We start from the raw sequence: 17,365 nt of genomic DNA on the forward strand, positions 1-17,365 counted from the left end.
TACCGCACATCAAATTATCAAATGAACTGATGCAACCTATAAAATGCAGACTTTCAGGGACATTGGCTAAAGTGGACACAATACCCTCTATCTAAGAGTCCTGATTGTTTGAGGAAATGTGTTTCCTAAAAGAGTGGATGTTTCTTTGGATAGAGGAGACAAGCAGGCACAATGTACCCACAGGTGATTGCAACAGGAGGTATCAGGAAGTTCCAGTTAAAACAGGCACAAGTTATGATTAAAGCTGGTTCTTTTGTATCAAGACCAGGTCTCTCTCTATGGGATATAGTTCAGCGCTTTCAGAAATGCATGTCTTATTATTCACAGTTTTTTTCCCCTAGATCTAGGAGACTGACATTATCCAGCAGCAAGTCATTTTCCAAATGTTAACTGCATTCTTTCAAGAAGGAGAAATGTTCACGAATGTAATGTAATTGTATTTTTTCAACCACTCCAAGCAAAGCAACGGCTTACTTGGGTTGGCACCTGTGAGACCAAATATTGTTTTTACTTAAGTGAATTAGCAATTATGGATCAGGAAAGAAATACTAGGACCAACCAAGACGTGTTGCCTAGCTTATATTTTCCCAGGTTGGGCTTACATGGGCCAATGGAAAGAAACTAAATTATATCTACCCTCGGGTTTTTTTCCCCTGCAACCCCAACTATTTTATGAAGGTAATTAGTACTTTCAGTAATTGGACCGCACACTCGCCGTGGCTTAAGTCCCAAGTTGTAGGCATTGCTACAGAATATCTTTGAGCCTTGATGGACAAATAGTCACCTTGCAAGAATTATCAAATTTAATAGGATACTTAAGTTTCTGACTTAACATATTTTTCCAGAGGACAATGGGTGTCCAGTTGTTGAAGTTGAGGCATTAAAGTAGGGAGGAGCAGGATATCAAGTTAATGGGGAAGCAGAAAATATCCACCATGCAGCGTTCACCATCTCACCATCTCGTTCCTACTGGGCGTGCACCGCAGTGCCCGACGGTGAGTTCGGACTTTCCTGAATTATGCCGTCCTTACTCTCCTCTACCAGAGAAGGCAATGGCAACCCACTCCAGTACTCCTGCCTGGAAAAACCCACGGACTACAGGAATCTCTCTAGACTTGTATCGGCTTGTCCTACAGAAGCAGATTCCCATGGACAGAATGAGCGGAGAGGGTCAGCCGCAGGTTACAGACTCGTAGCCGGAAGCTGATGGTTGCCACATTAGATGGTAAACATGGCTGGTCTGATTTTAATTTTTTAACAGTATTATGCCAATATGAATCTTTCTTGGTCGTTCCTTTTGTTATTTATTGTTACCTATTGTAGTATTCTAATCATCTAGAAAATCCTTAACAATCAACTTTTAGTGACTGCCAAGAAGATGAAAACTTCTGCCATTTTTGCTTTAGATATCTCAAAAATATTCTTTACAAAATATCTGAAAGAAATGTGGAAAAAGCATGATTCCTGGAACTACCTCCTAACAGCAGGACAAAACCGCATTCTAGTCAACTGTGGTTAGACTGTGTATATATACGACATATTACACGTTAGATAGTACATATGTACATTATATAATATCAGTTCAGTTCAGTTCAGTCGCTCAGTCGTGTCCGACTCTTTGTGACCCCATGAATTGCAGCACGCCAGGCCTCCCTGTCCATCACCAACTCCCGGAGTTTACCAAAACTCATGTCCACTGAGTCGGTGATGCCATCCAACCATCTCATCCTCTGTTGTCCCCTTCTCCTCCTGCCCCCAATCCTTCCCAGAATCAGGGTCTTTTCCAGTGAGTCAACTCTTTGCATGAGGTGGCCAAAGTATTGGAGTTTCAGCTTCAACATCAGACCTTCCAATGAACACCCAGGATTGATCTCTTTTAGGATGGATTGATTGGATCTCCTTGCAGTCCAAGGGACTCTCAAGAGTCTTCTCCAACACCACAGTTCAAAAGCATCAATTCTGCGGCGCTCAGCTTTCTTCACCGTCCAACTCTCACATCCATACGTGACCACTGGAAAAACCATAGCCTTGACTAGATGGATCTTTGTTGGCAAAGTAATGTCTCTGCTTTTAAATATGCTATCTAGGTTGGTCATAACCTTCCTTCCAAGGAGTAAACGTCTTTTAATTTCATGGCTGCAATCACCATCTGCAGTGATTTTGGAGCCCAGAAAAATAACGTCTGACACTGTTTCCACTGTTTCCCCATCTACTTCCCATGAAGTGATGGGACCAGATGCCATGATCTTAGTTTTCTGAACGTTGAGCTTTAAGACAACTTTTTCACTCTCCTCTTTCACTTTCATCAAGAAGCTCTTTAGTTCTTCACTTTCTGCCATAAGGGTGGTGTCATCTGCATATCTGAGGTTATTGATATTTCTCCCAGCAATCTTGATCATATAATATCAGTTATATAATATTGTACATAAGACTCTATATTTAAAGCCATATTTTATATATTCATTGTTCAGTCATCCAGTTATGTCCGATTCTTTGTTACCCCGTTGTCTGCAACTCTGGTGACTCAGACAGGAAAGAATCTGCCTGCAATATAGGAGGCTGTGTTCAATCCCTGGGTCGGGAAGATTTCCTGGAGAAGGAAATGGCAACCCTCTCCAGTATTCTTGCCTGGAGAATTCCATGGACAGAGGAGCCTGGCAGGCTACCGTCCATGTGGTCACAAAGAGTTGGACACGACTGAGCAACTGACATTTTATATGTAACAGATGTTTAACTGCTGATAGACGAAATAAATAAAAATAGAATAGTTTTGAACTACCTTGTGTTATTATTTAATGTCTAATACTGTTTTTACACTGAACCATTTTATTGTTTTTATTGTTTGCTTTTGTTTGGTTGGTTGGATTAGGAGTGGGAGGGCTCTGTGCAGCACGTGGAATCTTAGTTTCATGACCAGGGATTGAACCCTCTCTCCCTGCAAAGGAAGTAAAGAGTCCTGGACCACCATGGAAGTCCCTTTTCCCCCTTCATTTCATTGGTTTGAAATCAGCTCAGTTCTTCACATTCTTTTCCCTCAAACCACTGACTGAGAATGGGTCCCTTAAACCTCCTGTAAGCTCTCCGGGGCTTCCCTAGTGGTGTAGGAATAAAGAATCTGCCGCTGATGAACAGGACACAGACTGGATCCCTGGGTCGGGACGATCCCCTGGAGGAGGAAATGGCAACCCACTCCAGTGTTCTTGCCTGGAGAATCCCATGGACAGGGGAGCCTGGCGGGCTGAGTCCATGGGGCCGCACAGAGTTGGACAAGACTGAAGCAACTAAACAACAACAAGCTTTCAGGAGCTGAGTGACATGGTAGGCAGTTTTTCTTTTAAGAAGACAACATCCTGCATCAAGAGAGACAGACAAAGGAAAACCACAGAAAAAGAAGCGATAAATTAATTTATACTGTATCATCTTTGGGTACTCTCTAAATTAGTGCTCCTGGGGCTTTTATTTTCCCCCAACAGCAGCAAAATCCTTTCTTCAAAGAAATCATTCATAGAAATCAAACATATATAGAGCCGTAAAATAGATGCTGTTCAAGTTAAGACTGGGGGTGAGGAGTCCAGAGTCAATTTGGCCTGCTCCTGAGCCCACTTTGTGAGACACACAGTCAGAAACTACTGCCCAAGCTTATTTTAACTATAATAGTTTAACTCCCACTAATCTTTTCGGTGAGTGATTTCCCCCCGTAACCACACTTAAGAATCACCTAGAGAGATTTTTTAAATGCCTGTGTTTGAGCCTCATCTATAGCGATTCCATTTTAATTGTTCTGGAATGGGCCCTAGAAATTCAGTGCTTTCTTAAAAGCTCTACAAACAATTTCAATATATAGCCAGTTCGTTTTCAGAAACCCTGCCAAAACTCTAAAAAATAATAAACGTGGAGCCTCGCACTGTGAGATTTTAACTTCCTTGAGGATAGAGACTGTACTTTATACGCCTTTTCCTGCAGTCAACATTGGAATCTGCGAAAGAATGAGAGACGATGTTGCAGCCAATCAAAATATCCAAGAACACTAATTGGCCAGTGGCACGCGCAGCTTCCCAGGGTGGAATCAAAGGGTTTTCTTCCTCCTTCACTCTCCCTCCCACCATTCACATGGCACGTGAATCCCTGTGTCCTCTGAGTCCAACGAGGAAGGCGGTCATCGCAACAAGTAAATAAGTGTTTATAGTAAGGGCGAAAAATGAAAGAGAGGGGAAACTTGGCACCCAACCAGCCTGAAAGACTCGGAGATGCTTCCTAGAAGGGACCCCTGAATTCAGTACGGACGCCAAAGTAAGAGGGTGCAGACACAGGAAAGTCATGGAGAAAGAGAGGGGGTTGGAAACCAGACCGATTACTCTGAGATACAGTCTCATGTTTAAATTAAAAATCTAGAGAGTGACAGCAGAAGACGAAGAAAGGAAAAGAAGGATGAACAAGAGCTGGGAGGCCCAGGAGAGCTCCGTACTCTCATGAGACACTCAGCGCTGAGCTGACAGTAGCTGAGACCGGCTACACATTCAAACCCAAACGTGTGCAGAAGCACCTGAAATGCTGGCTTCACTCAGCAGACCTGCGGTGGGGCCTGAGGTTCTGGATTTCTGGCAAACTGCAAGTGATACGGATGCAGTCGGTCCATGTATCACCATTTCAGTAGCCAGGTCTAATGGTTAGCACAATAACATCACGTGGTTTCATTCTTTCAGGGGCTGTAGTTTATTACCTTTTTACTTTTTCCTAACTTCCTTTACTTCTAATCTTCTTTTTTTGAGATTCAGTCACTGATGTGTTCTGTGTAGAGGCTGATATACAAAGCCTGTGTAGATTCTTGCCATTATTTGACAACTAGTGGTTCTTTTCATCTAGCCGTGTTTGCTGTGTGCTAAGTCCCTTTAGTCGTGTCTGACTCTGTGCGACCCCATGGACTGTAGCCCACCAGGCTCCTCTGTCCTTGGAATTTCCCAGGCAAGAATACCGGAGTGGGTTGCCATTTCCTCCTCCAGGGGATCTTCCCGACCCAGGGATCGAACCCGCATCTCTTACACCTCCTGCACTGGCAGGTGGGTTCTTTACCATTAGCACCACCTGGGAAGCCCTGGTCAGTTACCCCCAAGCGTTTACTGGGCTGCCCTGAAGTGGCCAGCATGGAGCTAGCCATCTCTGGGGACATAACAGAATTCTAAGACACACTGTCTACCTTCAAGGAGCTCACTACAGACTTGAGAAAGCATGGACATGCACAGCACACGTGTTATGGCAAAGTGTTTACAACAAGATGTCCCCTGGGCAGTATTACAGAGTTGGAGAAGAGAAGGAGGTCAATGCATCTGGGACACCCGGGGAAAACATCCCTCCATGGTGCCCTCTAGCTGCAGCTTTGAGAAAATATTGTGGAAAACCTCGCCCACCCCATCAACCTTCTTTGAGAAACATGTGTTTTTTTTGTTTTGTTTTTTCTCTAACTGTTCCAAGAACATAAAGGGGCTAAATAAACCAAAATAAAGCCATCTAGCCATTTTGGATCCTCTTGGGCAACTGGAGTTGGTGATGAGAGAGAGCATGGGGGCTAGTCACCAGACCTCCCTCCCCCAACCGCGAGCATCCCTAAGCCAGGGAAAGTGTGGACAAAGGCGGATTCTGTTCAGCGGCTCCCCAGGACTGGGCTCCAGACGCATAAGTAGCTCCTTGGCGTGTCCCTCTGGCCCTGCCATACAATTAATTAGGCCGCCGTTGTTTATTTTGAGACGTTTAACTAGAGACCTTGAGAGAGGCCTAGCCTCGTGGTTTGTCCGCATCCCTCTCCAAGTGTGGGAACCTTTGTCTAATTGGATTGACTGTACGCGTAATGATCATGGCGGAGTTCTGCGAGCACCGCGTAAGGCACGGACATTCACATGGAAATGAGGTCAATTACACAGCGTCGCCGCGTCTAATGATTGCACCTGCAGCGCCACAGCAACCTCCCTTTAACTCAGTTTCACAAACAATTACAAAGAGCAGCTGCATTCGTTTCCACAGTTAGAGTTAAAAAATCCGTAATGATCCCCAACAGAATAGGGGCGCAGGGGGCGAGGGTGAGGGCGGAGAAGACTCTTCCGGTTCAGATGGCCCTCCCCAGCCACCTGCTGATGGTGCTAATCCCGGGGGCCCCCCCGGCACAGACCCGGCGATCACAATTAGCTGTCGCCGGTCTTATTCTCTGCCTGCCCCCCACTCCCCCCACCCCTTCTGACAGAGATTAAACTTCTCATCCGCCAAGATTCATTAATATGGTGATGGAGATTGATGAAGGGCAAGGTTTGCAAAACTCCCCAACACAAGGTCATTATAAGTAGCCACACTGGGTGAGTCAGTTCTTCAGAGCATCAGAAGCACACACACACACATCCGTATCTGTATCTGTATCTCTCTCTCCATAGAGTTTTGTTATGAGTGTGTTAGTCGCTCAGTCATGTCCGACTCTTTGCGATCCCATGGACTGTAGTCCCGTTATGAGAGCTCAAAGTAAAGTGAAAGTGTTACTCAGTCGTGTCTGACGCTTGGAGACCCCGTGGACTGCAGCCCACCAGGCTCCTCTATCCATGGGATTTCCCAGGTAAGAATACTGGAGCGGGTTGCCATTTCCTTCTCCAAGGGATAGTCCCGACCCAGGGATCAAACCCAGGTCTCCTGCATCGGCTCACGGATTCTTTACCATCTGAGCCAGGAAGGATGAGGTAATGGCTCACATGACTGTGGAAGCTGACAAGTCCCGAGATCTATGATCTTTGAGCTTTAGACCCAGGAGAGTTGATGGGGTTGGTTTCAGTATGATGGCCAGCAGGGTTGAAACCCAGAAAGAGCTACTGGTCCAATTTGAATCTAAAGGCAGGAAACAAAAAGCAAACAAAAAGCCAAAATGACAACAACAAAACAACCACGTCCCTGCTTAAGGCAGTCAGGAGGAGGCGTTCCCTCTCATTTGTGGGGGAAGTCTACCTTTCTGTTCTGTTCAGTCTTTCAACTGATCGGGTGAGGCCCACCCACAACAGGGAGGGCCATCTCCTTTAAACGTTAAACTCATCCAGAAACACCCTCATGGAAACATCAAGAATAATGTTTTCCCAATGATCTGGAACCCTGCAGCCCAGTCATCTTTGACATGTAAAATTAACCATCACACAAACCATTCCCCAAATTCTGGGAGGACAGCTTGGAAGCAATGCTACTGAGTAAGACCCCAGGGCTGTTGCTGAGCCATCTCTCCCACCCTTCCCACCACCACTCTGTCAAGACCCCCTTTCTTTCTCTCTCTCCGTTTTCTCTTCTTTTCTTCTGTCTGTCCTGGGTCCCTTTCCTCCCGTCTGTCGTTATCCCCACAGGCACTGTTTAGGAAGATCAGGATCCACCTCCGGACGTAACTGCATCTTGTGGAGCCGAGCTGACCTGACACGCACCTCGCCAATGCACGTTCTGGCCCAGCCTGATCACACAGAGAATCTCTGCATTCATGTCAGTGATGCCAGCTGAAGAAACCCCAGACATTCCCAGGCTATGCTCCCGATCCTCTTGGGTTTTGAGAAACATCTTATGACACACATAAAACTACTAGTCCCATGACTTTCTGGGGCTGCAGCTATAATTTTGAGATCCGAATGGGATTCCCCAGCGGAGGCTTGGAAAGATAATTGACTGTGGGCAAAGTCAAATATGCTCGCAGATACTGAAATATTTAAGGAATGTGCTTCACGATCTAAGGGAAATTCTGAAAAAGAGGAGGGGCTCCAAAATGCTTGTGAATAATAAACTTTAAAGAGACTGGGTTGAAGGGGACGATACCCATGGGGATGTGTAACCGGTGATGTTTCTTAAAGGAGCTAGCTTTCTTTACCTCTTGTCTCTTTTCACACCATTTTGTCCACAGAAGGCAAGAACAGGGGCAGACTTAGTAGGCACAGTCTCTAGTAGTCACTGGTGATTAGCAAGGCAGCCAGAAATCATGTTCTTAATGCTGTGATCTCTCTGTACAACATCAGACTAGCTTCAGATGGCAGGGGGAAGATGAGCCAGAACTGAACTTAGCTCAGAGAAACGTCATCCACATTCCAGCCGCCCCCTCCGTAGGGCTCCACATAGGAAGCTCTGCTTGAGAAGGCTGGGCGAAGCCCTCTGAGCTTGCTGAGTCCAGAGAGAGGGGTGGGGATGCGAGGGTGAGGGCCACCCAGGAAAGGAAAGCGGTATTTTCCTCCACGCCTCTCCATTCTTCGTTCTGAGGGTCCGTCTCAGGTGTAAAGGCAAGTCAGTGTGCTTGCCAAGTGCAAAATAGACAAGCACAGACAGATCAATGGACTTTAGCAAAGTAGATTATCTCCTATTCTTTGACTTTCAAGACAAAAGCTGATTTGATATCATGCTGGGCTTCCCAGGTGGTGCAGTGGTAAAGATTCTGCCTGCTAGAGCAGGAGACGCAGGTTCAATCCCTGGGTTGGGAAGATCCCCTGCAGAAGGGAAGGGGAACCCACTCCAGTATTCTTGCCTGGAAAATTCCACAGACGGAAGAGCCTGGAGGGCTACAGCCCAGGGGGTCTCAGAGAGTCGGACATGACTGAGCTTGTGCTCAAGCTCATACTGAGAACAGAACACCCTGTCTCCATTTTGGATGAATCCAGAAAAGACAACTGGGCTTCCTTTGAAAATGTTCATGCCTGGAGTTGTTACTCACACCCCACCTCCTCAGAGGCTAATGACAAACAGTGCTCAGCCCAGCCTTTCCAGGCGGTGCTAGCGGTAAAGAACCTGCCTGCCAGTGTAGGAGACATGAGACGCAGGTTTGATCCCTGTGCTAGGAAGATCCCCTGGAGGAGGGCATGGCAACCCACTGCAGTATTCTTGCCTGGAGAATCGCATGGACAGAGGAGCCTGGTGGGCTACAGTCCATGGGGTCACAAAGAGTCAGACACAGTTGAAGTGACTTAGTAGGCATGCTTGCACATGCAGGGACCTAACCTCAGAATGTATTCTTGTCACCAATCATGGTTTGCAGAGAAGGGGAAACTCGAGTCATGTGTAATGGAAGGTGTGATATGGGTGCTAAGTAAATTATACTCTGGGTAGAAAGCACAGAATTGATCTAACTTCTGGCAAATGTTAGATGCCAGGAGTTCGCCTGTCTTCACTCACAGGGGGCACCCAACTGGTGTCCAGCAATCTCTGTGCTGCCAACGTCAGCTCCCTAGGGATGCTGACATCAACTCCCTGGAGATCCTGAAGCATGCTCAACACACAGATGCCTTCTGTTATCACCAGCGGCTCTAGGATCATGATTGCTAAATGTATGAAAACCATTTATAGTCAGGACAGCTTGAAAAAAAATACACACACACACAGCCTGCCTGGAACATTCGAAATAAAAAAGAATTGCAGGGACATAATATAAGTTTTAGCACTTAAGGGGAACACGCATGCACTTTAAAAGGATGCCCTTTGGTTTAATTTGGATTCTTAAAAACAGTTCATCCAAACAAGATTTCTGTTTACACTTGGGGAGGCTCATTGGACATGTTCTGTTTTGCAAAGCGCAATGTTTCTGTAATATGTTTTGGTGGCATCGTTTCAAGTCAAAACAAGGAAAGTAGTTCTCAAAAATAAAACCAGAGGCCAGCTAAATACAGATTTGCTAAGTCAATTGGTCGTTTGCTTATTTATGCTGCACTTCTTTCCCTCCCTCCTTTGGGAATCTGTGTTAAAACACACACACACATACACATAGGACAGTCTTGGTGGGGATTAGAAAGGGAGGGAGCACCGCATCCTCTGGCTCCTGTGACAATCTGATGGAGCAAATATGTAGACACATAAATGCGCATATTTAGGAACCAGACTTATATGTGTGTATATATATATATAATGTTATTGTTAACATGTATGAGACATGTATATGATATATATGAGACCTATATATGTTTGTGTATGTGTGTAAATGTGTGTGCTGTATGCTAACTCACTTCAGTACGTCTGACTCTTTGCAACCCCATGGACTGTAGCCCACCAGGCTCCTCTGCCCATGGGATTCTCCAGGCAAGAGTACTGGAGTGGTTTGCCACGCCCTCCTCCAGGGGATCTTCCCCACCCAGGGATATATATGTGTGTGTATGTATGTGTGTATATATATGTGTGTGTGTGTGTATATATATATATTTTTTTTTAATTTTTATTGATTCAAACAAAAGAGAGTAGTTGAAACCTGAGAGAACATTTAAGACATAAAACACAAAGACTTTCACCAGGTCTTGCCTGTTCAAACATGCCATCTTTTTTTTTTCCTTTCTTTAAGGAAAAACCTCTGAAGCTTATTTGTAATTATTAAGTTGATCTGTGGCCTAGGGGGTAAAACAAACAAACAAAAAAAGCCACCAGAACCTTATAGAAATGAAGGGAATTACACAGACATACCCACCCCCAGATTCCAGAACCTTATAGAAATGAAGGGAATTACATAGACATGCCATCCCCAGATTCCAGAACCTTATAGAAATGAAGGGAATTACACAGACATGCCATCCCCAGATTCCAGAACCTTATAGAAATGAAGGGAATTACACAGACACGCCGACCCCCAGATTCCAGAACCTTATAGAAATGAAGGGAATTATACAGACACGCCATCCCCAGATTCCAGAACCTAATATAAATGAAGGGAATTACACAGACATGCCCACCCCCAGATTCCAGAACCTTATAGAAATGAAGGGAATTACACAGACACGCCCACCCCCAGATTTAACGTTCCACTTCCCAGTGGTTTGGGACACATGAGAGACTGGATTGTGCTTGGAAAGGAGGAGCAGGCACCAGCACCATCTGGGACAAGCGTCGCTGTGAACACGGAGACTCTGACGGTAGCCGGGGTCACCCCTAATTCAGCCTGGCAGCAGCTCAGTTTCATTGTTAAAACCATTTTTTTTCCCCTTTACCAGAGTCTGCAAGGAAAAGAAGAGCACATTTATCTGTGTGTGTGTGTGTGCTCAGCCGTGTCCAACTCTTTGCAACCCCGTGGACTGTAGCCCACTAGGCTCCTCTGTCCATGGGATTCTCCAGGCAAGAATCCTGGAGTGGGCTGCTATTCCCTTCTCCAATATATATCTGTAGGCTGAGAATATCCATAAACTGAGGATTCATTAAATGTGTTCGGGTTCACTCATTCACCCACTGGACAACAACTTGTGGAGCACCTAACATTTCAGTACTCTTGCCTGGAGAATCCCATGGACAGAGGAGCCTGGTGGGCTACAGTCCACAGGGTCGCAGAGTCAGACACGACTGAGTGACTGATACTACTAGGCGCCAAGTCCTGGGTCGTAGCTGTGACGTACGACGATGAGGCGCTCCTGTTCTCAGAGTCACGCTCTGGAAGGTGTTGGCAGACCATAACCACATGAACAAACAGGCATGGCGATTGTAGATTGTAGTTTCTATTAATAGATCAAAAGAGAGCGACATAATGGAGGCAACTGAGGAAAAATGCAGGTGGCGCTTTTATCTAAGCCCGTCTTACTAAGACGGGAACGCAAGATGGGACCAGCCAAGCTGATGCCTGCAAAGACTCCCCAGCGTCTAGCAGCTAGGTCATGCAAGCCCTCCAGCATGTGATCTATCACACAGCCCTCCAGCCTCAGCCCCAACCATGCTTCATAAACATTCCCGCTTCAGCCCTAACTAGGGCTCTGTATCCATGACCTCACGGTTTCTCACACTGTTCTAACTTCACGGACGGCTTCTTCAACCCACTTTTTTGTGTCCAAATCTTCTCATCCTTCTAGAGCTTTGGTACTTGCCCTCCTCTCCACAAGGTCTTTTTTCAAACCACTTAGGTAACTTCCCTTCCTGGAATGCCCATCTCAGCGTGAACATACCTTTTCTCATATGACCTGGTAATCTTTACCTTATACACTAGTAATTTACATGTGTCGCCTGTTTCTCTTTATTGAGGGCGAACTCTCTGTAGATGGGCCTCTATTCTTTTGGTCCTAAGCATTAGTGTCTCTCCTGGTTTCTTGCTGAAAGTTTTGCCAAGTGCTCCATAAGTACCTATCACATAAACAACTGAATGAAAGCTAATCTCTAAATACAGAAGGAAAAGTGAGGTGTGTGTGTGTGTGTGTGTATGTGTGTGTGCGTGCACGCACGCAGTCAGTGGAGGGCCAGAGTGATGAACTGGGGTAACAGCAGAGTAGGGAACAGCCCAGAGACTAAGGTCACTAAATAATCATACTTTAAAAAATTGTTTTCTGCTCCCTTTTCATTATATTTGTCATCACCACTCAATGTTTGAGTCAACCCACTGGAATTCAGTGTTAAGGTGGCCAGCCAAGTTCTCCGGTGCTGATAAAAGCAGGCGGATTTGCTTATGGGAGTGGGAATTATTTCTGGCCATAACGCCAGCCAACGGTCTATCTCTGTGAATGGAAAAGCCGGAGAAGTACATCCTACCTATCACGGAGTCAAAGCAGTACCTTTCCAGGGAAAGGGCACCAGATGCCTCAGTTAGTCGGGCTCTTCCTTGTTGAGAGCTTTGCTGAAGAGGATGCTGAACTCACGGTGTCTCTCAGCCATCTGCCTTTCTCAGCGTAGAACAGACACCAAAACGGCCTTGGGGAATCCTCTTGAGGAATTTGAAGCATAGAGAGGGAAAGTGATGGGCCTAGGGCTTCATTGGTAGATTCGGGACTCTCAACACTAAACACGGTATATTTTGACACCACACTGTCTTAATCTCCATCATACCATCATTTTAAATGAGGAGAGTCCTCCCCACCTCCCTGTCACGCTGTCTTTTAAGGATTTAGACAAATTGCTTCTAGGGGAAAAATAATCCCCTAATTACTAAGTTATGCAAATGAAAAAAAAGTCCTCAGAAAACCCTCCTGATGAAGCTTCACATCATGTTTGGCTCTAGGCCACCCAAAACGGAGGACGTAGGTGGTGTTTATCTCTTCACGTCTCTTTATGTTTCAAAATAACTGACTTTCAGGAAGAACCGCAACTGAAGCTGTCCCCAACATCACTCAGAGGGAACTGGGTGCAACAAGACGCTATGGGAAAGTGAAAAGAAAGAAAGACGGGGGGGCGGGGCGAATGCACGGATGCAGAGTAGCGCCAGGAAGAGGACAGGGCTGGAGGGCTCCAGCAATAACAAGAGTTGACATTTGTTACATGTTAATTACACGGTATTGTCTTCTGGAGGTTAAATCAATCAGAAATTTCCTGTACAGCTAATAAAACTGGAACCCATCTGTGGTTTGCCAAGTCACGTTAGACACTGTCTCAGGACAGAGTCAGAATGCTCAGGCTTTAATTTGTTCTGGGCAGAAGAAATGAGAAACCACTTCTGTAACTGAATTAGGATTTGCCAATGCTGTCCGATAGGGTGCTGATTGCAATAAAAATACTATTATAGCTACCACTTACCAAAGGTGTACTGTGTACCAGCTGCTTTTCTAAGCACTTCACAATAGAATCTTACTTGTTTGAAACAAAATCTGATTCAGTCAAGTGTTATTATCTCTGTTTTAGAGAAATGGAAACTGGATCTCAGAGAGGTGGAGTAGGCACCCAAGATCATCCAGAGGGTAAATACTGCGCTTAGAACTTGAACCCAAGTGTGTCTCACACAAAAAGCTCAGGTTATATCTAATATACTCCAGGGCACACATTTAAGTATCCAGCTAATAATAGATGACTTCCACTGAACACCAGTGAGACACTTTTTAAGGGCAAAATCTTATAGTATATCTACTTAAAATATGTTGATTTCTGTGACTGTTTTCTGTGATAAATATGATCCTTCCCAAGAGTGAAGTTGCTTTGAATACTTAAACTCTAGGTGCCTCATGAAACACCCTGTTGTTTTGTTTATTGAAATAATTTACAGATGGTCAATACCATGTTCATGCAAGATTAGATGAGCCATAAGTGGTTTTCACTAAAGTTTCCTCTTTACTAACACTGGTTTGAGTAAGATAATCAAAAAAGGAACCGCTGGGCTCATTGAACACGCACTTTATGTCGGTTCTCACACACACTGGCTTTTGAGGTCTATCTCATGAAAACCAAGTCACAGATCCCCAGATTCATGTTTGTTTGTTTGTTTGTTTTTAACTATTTTAAAGTTTAACTCTTCCAAGAATGACTTCCTGCTGATTCTCTGCACCTTCACCCTGCAATGCTGCAAACTTCATGATGTATCCTTGGTTCAGTTCAGTTCAGTCCAGTCGCTCAGTCGTGTCCGACCCTTTGCGACCCCATGAACCGCAGCACGCCAGGCCTCCCTGTCCATCACCAACTCCTGGAGTTTACTCAAACTCATGTCCATCGAGTCGGTGATGCCATCCAGCCATCTCATCCTCTGTCCTCCCCTTCTCCTCCTGCCCTCAATCTTTCCCAGACTCAGAGTCTTTTCCAATGAGTCAGCTCTTCGCATCAGGTGGCCAAAGTATTGGAGGTGGTTTAGTTAGGGCTAAGCAATTAAAAATGCCAACAATTAATTTATTGCACTATGCTTTATGACCACATCAATTGTTAGACCAGCCTCAGATTCAGAGATGTTAAAATGTAAGGAACACGCCTATCCTGGAATCCATACAATATATTTACATGTTTGTCTGTTTGTTTGCCCCCCTGACATGTCTAGATACTGACTCAATAAGGTAGATTAGCAAATTGGCTAGAGTGGGGCTAGAAAGTGTTTAATTTTGGATTTAGAAAGGTGATTATGAGGGTGGAAATCTGTGTCTTAGAAGGGTTTTGAGGACACAGAATTATTTCTGTTTACCAAAAGTGGGATGATGAAGGTCCTTGTCAATTCTTGTTCATTCTGCTGACTACTTCTATTAGGGAGAGGGTCAGAGATACTCAGCTAAAAAAAAGAATGGAATTGCTGTACTTCATTTTCATTTACTTATTTGATGTCATATTTTCAAGGCTTCTAATGCTAAAAACATGTCTTTGAGATCAAAGGAAATGCTCTGTGAAAACTATCTCATAGCTACAAAAATTAAAGCCCCACTTTGGTAGGATCAACTTACCAAAGGTTATTGTTGTTACTGAGGTTATCTGTTGCCTTTTTGTATGCTGATGTCCTAAATAAATTCTTGTCAAGAGAAATAGTTGACACATCCCCGACTCCTTCGCATATTTTGTCAGTCTGGGTCCCTATGAATCAGCCACAAGTCGCTCTCTCATATTCCCTCGAGGCTCAGGCTGACTTGGCCCCACCCTTCCTTCTTTGTGGGGAACTGCCTTCCAGCAACCTGACTGCAGAGGCCTTTTAATTGGCTGCCTGATAAATGACACGCTGTATTCTTTTTATTGGGATCATTCCCAGGCACCTGATTGGATACATGGAAATGACAGTTACCGGAGGATTACTGGCTGGGCTAGAGCCTTGCTTATTAACTGATGCAGGTGGGACTGGGATTTGCCAGCCTAGATTTCCTTCTGCATTCATCTTTGTTGTTGTTAGCAGACCTCTGGCTCACATCAAGATGTTGAAAGTGAGTTCTTAAGCGTGCACCAAACCCGAAACTTGGTATTTCTCCTAGGCAGTGCTGTTGTGGACAACAGAGGAGGGGAGAATTCACAACATTATCCAAAAGAATCAAGGCTCCAAAGCTGATAAGGAAAAGTCAGTTCTGAAGACACAGAGACAGGGAATTTAATAACATAAGTTTTCAGATAACTAGGCATGTAAATCCCAAGGTCAAAGTGATTGTGTCACTGCCGTGACACCACCAAAGGATCAACCCAGTCTTGGCGTTTCCTTTTAGATCACTTGGTTGGAGGTCACTTGTCTTTTTCCTCTGGGACAAGCAGAAATTCGCTAATCAGGAGCTAAAGAGTTTTTGCTCGTCTGCTTACACAGATCGTGGCCTGTTTTTCTCCCATTTCCAAGGATGAAATAGTTTGACACATCTTATCGCTGTCATACTATGCACCGCTATTATACTTTCTTTTTTTCTAAGCCCGTCATGTACACTTTGCCTTCCAGCAACTGACAATATCGGTTTTACACGCATGCATGAAGGGCAACTAAAATTTGGCAAGAGGTTACAAGTGAGCTTTTTTAAAAAAAATTTTCCATTTGGAGGAGGATAGCTTTGAACTATTTCCACAGTTCCCTTTAAAACATGCATGTGTGTGGCTTGGCTGTGACATAAACTGAATGAGCCCAATGCACACTTTCTCCGCGTGTGTGCGGCTCGTCTGGGGACTGGCCGCCACTCGAGAGCGTGTCATCGTGACACACGAGGCCACCAGCGCCCTGCAGCCTGCTGTTCCCTCCTTTATGACTGCCTCATCACCGCAGGGAGGCGAGGCACCATTGTGAGAAAAGCGTTAAATTATACATTTAAGAAAACAGCTTCTTAAGCAAAACTGGGGAAGGAGCCAAATCTGACTGACGCCCACTCAATAATATTTTTGTGCTTCAGTTACTCTTGCTTTTGACACTTAATTTCTTCCATTTCACAGAGTCCCCACGACCATTTAAACTAGTCAGAGTTCTTAATTGCAGTGCCTTGTCGGGGCTGCTCTCTTTCAACATTACTGAAGTTCAAAAGTCTTTCTTGACACTTCTTTGGTTCATTTGACCCCTTTCTTCTCACCAGATCTGAAATTGCTGCACAGCCTAAGATTGAGGGCAAGAGGAGAAGGGGGTGACAGAGGATGAAATGGTTGGATGGCATCCCTGACTCAAAGGATGTGAGTTTGAGCAAATGCCGGGAGATAGGGAAGGGCAGGGAAGACTGGCATGCTGCTGTCCATGTGGTCGCAGGGAGTCGGACACGGCAGAGCAACAAGAGAGGAAGAATAGCCACCTGATTAAATATATCCCCAATACTGCAGGAAAAATGATAAATCATGAGTTATTCATGCAGTTGCACTCCTTCTTCCTGACATATTCCTGTTTCCTCTGTGCCTACCTAGCTTCTCTGGAGACCTTTAACGTTAGCTCTAATTCTCTTTTTTCCTTGAAACCTCTGATTCCCCAGCAAATAGAGAGCTCTCACCTCCTTTTGTACATCATTTTTTTTACTGCTTTGATTAGATGCTGCTACGAATGGTATAGGGCTTCCCTGGTGGCTCAGGCGGTCAAGAGCCTGCAATGCAGAGGACCCAGGTTTGATTCCTGGGTCAGGAAGATCCCCTGAGAAGAAAACGGCTTCCCACTCCAGTATTCTTGCCTGGGAAATCCCATAGACAGGGAGACTGGTGGGATACAGTCCATACGGTTGCAAAGAGTCGGACATGACTGAGCGACTAACACGTTCACGTCACTTTTCATAACCATTACAATTAGCTCTCCTCTCTTTTACACTCTTCTGTTCTCCCC

The 17,365-nt window shown here is 45.1% G+C and overlaps 1 protein-coding gene across 6 annotated transcripts in view; it reads right to left on the reverse strand.

Moving 5' to 3' along the window:
- The window catches only part of LOC145543544 (uncharacterized), a 677,688-nt gene extending 662,396 nt beyond the window's left edge, over positions 1 to 15,292 (reverse strand). For 5 of the 6 annotated variants that reach the window (XR_014080780.1, XM_081585339.1, XM_081585341.1 and 2 more), the window contains exon 1: positions 15,060 to 15,292. Coding sequence is in view for 4 of the 6 variants with exons in the window: in XM_081585339.1 (XP_081441465.1) it covers positions 15,060 to 15,150 (91 nt within the window). In the remaining 2 variants the exon portion in view is untranslated. The remainder of the gene's footprint in view (positions 1 to 15,059) is intronic. The other variant, XR_014080781.1, reaches the window with a different exon arrangement.
- Positions 15,293 to 17,365: the final 2,073 nt, after the last annotated feature.

Source organism: Giraffa tippelskirchi, chromosome 3 (assembly GCF_054371585.1).
Source record: "Giraffa tippelskirchi isolate mGirTip1 chromosome 3, T2T-mGirTip1v1.2.pri, whole genome shotgun sequence".
Classification (NCBI taxonomy): domain Eukaryota; kingdom Metazoa; phylum Chordata; class Mammalia; order Artiodactyla; family Giraffidae; genus Giraffa; species Giraffa tippelskirchi.